Here is a 6,231-nt window from a genome sequence, read left to right as displayed (position 1 = left end):
CTGTCCTGGAGCCCTGCAGGCTTTGGATGGGTTGATGTGTCCTGAGCCCTGGGGGAGAGACCAGTGGGGAGGTCACTGGAGTCCAAGCCTCATGGTGGGTTGGAGTAAAACAGCCAAAGAGGGAAGACAAAGGTGTGCCAGGTAGAAAGGTTGGCGTGTGCCAAGGCCAGGTGTTGGGAGGGAGTTTTGGCCAGGGTTGGGGTTAGAGAGAAGGAGCAGGAGTGTGGTGGGGTGGGACCAAAGAGAAGTCAGGAGCCTCCGGAGTTGAGGAGGAGCTTATCTGCCCTAAGGGAACCATGAGAAGCCCAAAGAGGTGTGTGTGTGTGTGTGTATGTGTGTGTGTGTGTGTGTGTGTGTGTGTGTGTGTTGTGTATGAGAGTGTGAGAGAGAGAGTATGTGTGAGATAAAGTCAAAGAGAGAGAGAGAGAGAGAGAGAGAGGGAGAGAAGGAAGGAAGGAAGGAAGGAAGAAAGAAATTAGCAGGCCTTGATGGTGCGTGCCTGTAATCCCAGCTACTTGGCAGGCTGAGGAGGAAGGATTGTCTGAGACCAGAAGGTAGAAGGTGTGGTGAGCCATGATCTTGCCACTGCGCTCCAGTCTGGACAACAGAGTAAGACCCCTAACTCAAAAAAATAAAACAAAAAATAAAGTTAATTCTGATTGCCAATAGGAGTACTGGGGACTGAGGTGGAGAAGACTAAATAAGAGAAAGCACAAGCCGGGCTCGGTGGCTCAGCCTGTAATCCCACGCCTTTGGGAGGCTGAGGTGAATGGATTGCCTGAGCCCGTGGGTTCGAGACCCGCCTGGGCAGCGAGACCTCATCTCTACAATAAATCAAAAAAATCAGCCGGGCGGGTAGCGCATGCCTATAGTTCCAGCTACTTGGAAGGCTGAGGCGGAAGGATCGCCAGAGCCCAGCAGGTCGAGGCTGCGGTGGCCGGGAGCGGCCGCTGCACTCCAGTCTGGGTGACTGAGTGAGACTCCAACTCAAAAAAAAAAAAAAAAAAGAGAGAGAAAGCACATAAAGTCCTTAGTTTAGTGCTGCTGTTGGGAATGCCGGGTCACACTAGGGGAAATTATCTTTTTTTTTTTGAGTTGGAGTCTCACTCTGTCATCCAGGCTGGGCTCTGGCGATCCTTCCACCCCAAGTAGCTGGAACTACATCATGTGCTACCATGCCCAGTGCATTTTTTTTTTCTTGTAGAGACGAGGTCTCGCCAAGTTGCCTGGGCTGGTCTTGAACCCACGGGCTCAGGCAATCCACTCACCTCGGCCTCCCAAAGTGCTGGGATTACAGGCTGAGCCACCGAGCCTGGCCTAGATGAAATTATCTTAATCATTATAGCAAGGCAATGATAAAGCCAGGCCTGGGACCCAGCGACCCTGACACCCAGCCTGAAGCTAAAGCCCTTTTCCTTCCTAGCTAGTCCTCTTTTGGAAAGGATCTCACCTTTTAACCCTCCCCCCAAGGGCTCTGCCAGTCTAAGACTTCGGTTGACAAGAATGCCAGCAAGGTCCCCGACTTCGATCCTGATCTGGTCATTGCTCACTGCTTCAAGCAGTTCAAGCAGAAGGACTTCCACCCGCCCCAGAGCCGCCGGCGAATCATCATTGTGCCTCACAATGAAGATCAGATGCCTGGCAAACCCGCACCCCAACCCCAGGCTCCCCCACAGCCCACCCCCAGCTTCAAAGCCCCTGATGCTGGTGCTATCCAAGAGCAGCCAGAGGACAGGAAGACCTGGCTGAGCCGCAGGGCGAAGCTGCGGGAGGAGCTGGAGTCTTTCGGTGACATCAAGAGGTGGTTGGAGAACAAGCCCAGTACCACGATTTCGGAGGACAAGGTCTTACACATGATCCACAAGGAGCAGAATGCCCAGCTGGAGGCCCACTTGACTGCTGCCAGGACCACCACGGTGAGCAGCCCCACTTGCCAGAGGAAGACATGGAGGGTTTCGGGGATGTGTTGACATTTCCATCCCTTGGGTTAGGCAGAATGAGAATGGTTCCCCCATTTCACAGAGGAGCAAACAGAAGGCCTGAAAGGGAGGTATATTTCTTATCTGTCGCTGTATCATACCCCAAAATGACTTAGAGCAACAAATATTTATTATCACACACAGTTTCTGAGTCAGGAATCTGGGAGTACCTTAGTTGGATAACTCTGGTTCAGACCCTGATGAGGCTGCAGTCAAGATGTTGGCCTGGGCCAGTGCCACCTGAAGGCTTGACTAGGGCAGAAGGGTCTGCTTCCAAGCTGGCTCACTCACATGGCTGTTGGCAGGAGGCCTCAGTTCCTCCACATAGACTTGTCCCTAGGCTGCTTGCGTGTCCTTATAACATGGCTGCTGGCATCCCCCAAGGTGAATGGTTGAAGAAAGCAAGGAGGAGTTTTCAGTGCCTTCTATGACTTAGTCTCCAAAAGTCTCAGTTTCAGAAGTTTCACATGATCACTTTTACCATATTCTCTTTGTCAGAAGTGAGTCTCTTGAGTACTGCCCCCACTCAAGGGGAAGGGAAGAAGGCTGCATCTGAGAAGGGAAGGACCTTAAAACCACGCCAGAAAGGATAATTCCTGGCAGCCCATCTTATGGTGTGTTTTGAAAATATTCCTTGGCTGAACAACATAGCGAGATCCTATCCCAACAACAACAAAAATTAGTGTGGTGGTGCAGGCCTGTAGCCCCGGCTACTCCAGAAGCTGGGACAGGAGCGACGCCTGAGCCCAGAAAGTCAAGGCTGCAGTGAGCTATGATTGAGACACTGCACTCCAGCCTGAGTGAAAGAGCAAGACTCTGTCTCAAAACAAAACAGAACAAAATACCAATTGTTCATTGACACACGTTTGCCGAGGACTGTATGTGCCAAGCAGGTGCTCACAGGGCTATTGTGAGGATCATGATTATGAGGCTGGGAGTAAAAGGAAGATTCTCCTCTTTTTTAAGTGTGGAAGTAGAAGCTCAGTGAGCCCAGCAATTTGTCCAAACGTATAGAGATGGCAAATGAGAGAATCACTACCAACTCCTGATCTCTCTGTGACATTTCCTTGCAATACACAGACTTGAAATGTTTCCCAATTCAGGTAAAGTTGGGATGAGAGGTCAGATAACTTAGGTTTAAACACAACTCTGCTCCTTTCTGGCTGTACGATCTGGGCCTCGGTCTCCTCATCCATAAATGGACGTAACCATTGTGCCCACCTCCTGGAGTTGCTGTGACATCTGAATGGGTTAATTTATATAAGGTGCTGTGCATATGGCGAGAACTCAATGAATGTTTGCAATTTTTATTACTATTGCAGTCTCACAGGTGTCATTTGGGTTGTGGATGGTCCACAATACTTCAGGGTTAGCACTTGCTGTTGCCATAGCCAAAAACCCAGATTTCATGGGTCTGACACACCCTTTTCTGCCAGTAGCACAGCACAGTGTCTACGAATAAGTAGTGGCCTTGGTTTAGAAGTCCAGCTCTACTGTTTACCAGCTGTGTGAACTTGGGCAAGTCACTTCACCTTTCTGAGCCTGATTCCTTATCTGTAAATGGAGAAGGAAATATTTAACACCTAGCTCAGCATCATCTATTGATTCAGCAAACAATTACTGCCTGCCCAGGGTCTCGGCTGTGTTCCATGCAAAGATGGGAGATGGAGGTCCTTAGCTGGTCAAGACTGGTCTTAGTCTCAAGGCTTCTCAGTCTGATTTCTCTTGCCATAACAGAGTACCTGAGACTGGATGATTGATAAAGAAGAGAGACGTATTTGGCTTTATTCCGGTGGCTGGCTAGCCCAAGATGGGGGGCCACATCTGGTTGGCTTCTGGTCAGGGTCTGGGGCTGCATCACCACAGGGCAGAAGGCATCACAAGAGAGGGGGCACATCAGAAAGAGAGAGCCAAACTTGCTTTTATAACTAACCCGCGTGGTAACCAACCCGCTCTCATGGTAACCAACTCCCTCCTTGGACAACCATCACTTCATTAGCCCATGAATCCAGGAATCCTTGAATGGATTAGTCCATTCATGAGGGCAGAGTCCTCATGACCCAATCACTTTTTTTTTTTTAATTGGAGTTTATTCTGTTGCCCAGGCTGGAATGCAGTGGCACGCTCATGGCCACCCCAGCGCTGACCTACTGGGCTCCAGCGATCCTTCTGCCTCAGCCTTCCAAGTAGCCAGAACTACAGGTGCACGCTACCACACCTGACTAATTTTTTTGATTTACTGTAGAGACGAGGTCTTGCCAAGTTGCCCAGGCTGGTCTCAAACCCACGGGCTCAGGCAATCCACTCACCTCGGCCTCCCAAAGTTCTGGATTACAGGCTGAGCTACCGAGCCTGGCCGTCAACTACCTTTTAAAGCCCACCTCTTAATTCTGTTACATTGGGGATTAAGTTTCAACATGAGTTTGGGAGGGATAAACATCCAAGCCATAGGACAAGGTGTTCATGTTTGCGGGGAAGCAAACACATCATATGAATGTCTGTACAGTTTCCTTCAGGCCATTAATAGAGGCAGGTCCAAAACACCCTGGGAGCAAGAATCTAGGGAACAGGAAGGCCCCTTGTTAACTGTCAAGTGCTACAGCAAGGTGAGAGAGTATTCTCATTCTCTCCACCTGGACTGGAGGAGGAGTAGGATTTGAACAGGTGGAAAGGTTCAGATGAAAAGGGAAAGGTATTCCAGGCAGGAGGCCCACAAGAGCAAAGGCTGGGAGACGAGCTCTCTATCTGACTCCAAGATGGGTTGTGTATTTGGTCCTGAGAGACCAGGGATTATAGATACTGACTGTCCTGACAAGAGAGATGCAGATAAAAATGAATTGTTAGTTCTCATGTTGTCCAAGCCTCTCGTTTCAGATGAGAAATTCAAGGCCCAGAGAAGCAAAGTCTCCTAGGCGTCCTGTGGCCACGCCCAGTCACACTAACACCAATGCCCTTTGCATTCCATCTTGCCATCTGTTTAGAGCTGGCCAGTCTCTCTCCCCTCACTCTCTAACTCTGGAGACTGTATCCCATTGGCCTGACTCCTCTGAACTCCCCCTTCTGCCCTCCTCTCTTGCCTCTCCCAGAAGAAAGCTCCCCAACTCTCGTGCCGAATAGTGCCCCAGCTCCGGCTGCCCAAGCCCCCTGCCCTGTCGGCCATGTACTCCTACCTGCGTAGCCGCAAGATCAAGATCCTGGAGATGTTTCACAAAGTGGACCGGAGCGAGAACCAGAGAATCACCAGAAAGGAGTTCATTATAGCTCTAAAGGCAGTAAGTGCCACCCACTTGTTGGGCCTAAGTGGGCAGGAGGCATATGTACCCGTCTTTGCCCCCTTCCCTGAGTTCTAGATCAGCTGAAAAGTAGACACAGGGAACACACACTATTAGCCTTATTACTTGGAAAATGTGGATTAACCTGTGGCCAAATCAGACCCTTAAAACCACCCCGTACTGGTCTGAGTGGAAAGTTTGCAGAGCCAACCCCTTCACCAGCCTGTGGAATCCCTGTCTTGTCCATCAGGTCCCAGGACTGAACCCACAGAGAGCTGGGCCTTTAGGCCCAGCTCTGGAACCTTCTAGAGATTCTCCAACTGTTACTGGCACCTAAATCACATAGGGGCCTTGTTAAAATGCAGCTTCTGACCCAGTACATCTGTGCAGGGCCCAAGATGCTGCATTTCTAACAAGCCTGTGGTACTGGCCTATGGACCACATTTTTGCTTTCACTGGCTACTTAATAATTTAGATTAATTATGCATTTAAAAAGCCTAGTTCCTCCATCGCACCAGCCACGTTTCAAGTGCTCAGTAGTCAAATGTGGCAAGTGGTTCCTCTCTTGGACTGTGCAGATGTAGAACATTTCCATCATAATGGGAAGTTCTGTTGGTCCAGTAGGTCTGCAAACTATGGCCCACGAGTCTCCTCGTGTTTTTAAATAAAGTTTCATTGGAACACAGCCACACACATTCATCTATATATTGTCTGTGGCTGCTTTCATGCTGAAAGAGCCGAGTGGAGTAGTCATGACAGAGACCATATGGCTCACAAAACCTAAAACACTCATTACATTGCCTTTTGTAGAAAAAGTGCCAATTCCTCTGAGAGAGGAATTAAATTTGTATGTATTTTGAATAGAAGATACCTTAAAAAAAACCTTTAGCTGGGCTCGGTGGCTCAGCCTGTAATCCCAGCACTTTGGGAGGCCGAGGTGAGTGGATTGCCTGAGCCCGCGGGTTCGAGACCCGCCTGGG

General features: G+C 49.7%; 1 protein-coding gene across 1 annotated transcript in view; it reads left to right on the top strand.

Annotated features, from left to right (window-relative positions):
* The window catches only part of EFCAB12 (EF-hand calcium binding domain 12), a 25,563-nt gene that overhangs the window by 4,868 nt on the left and 14,464 nt on the right, over positions 1 to 6,231 (top strand). Inside the window, exons 2-3 of the mRNA XM_021707350.1 lie at positions 1,471 to 1,916; positions 5,066 to 5,251. Coding sequence (XP_021563025.1) covers positions 1,471 to 1,916; positions 5,066 to 5,251 — 632 coding nt within the window. The remainder of the gene's footprint in view (positions 1 to 1,470; positions 1,917 to 5,065; positions 5,252 to 6,231) is intronic.

The sequence above is a fragment of the Carlito syrichta genome, unplaced genomic scaffold (assembly GCF_000164805.1).
Source record: "Carlito syrichta isolate Samal-C Ts95f unplaced genomic scaffold, Tarsius_syrichta-2.0.1 Scaffold117927, whole genome shotgun sequence".
Lineage (NCBI taxonomy): Eukaryota > Metazoa > Chordata > Mammalia > Primates > Tarsiidae > Carlito > Carlito syrichta.
Note: the sequence above shows the minus strand (reverse complement) of the source record. Positions and strands in the feature narration are given on the sequence as shown.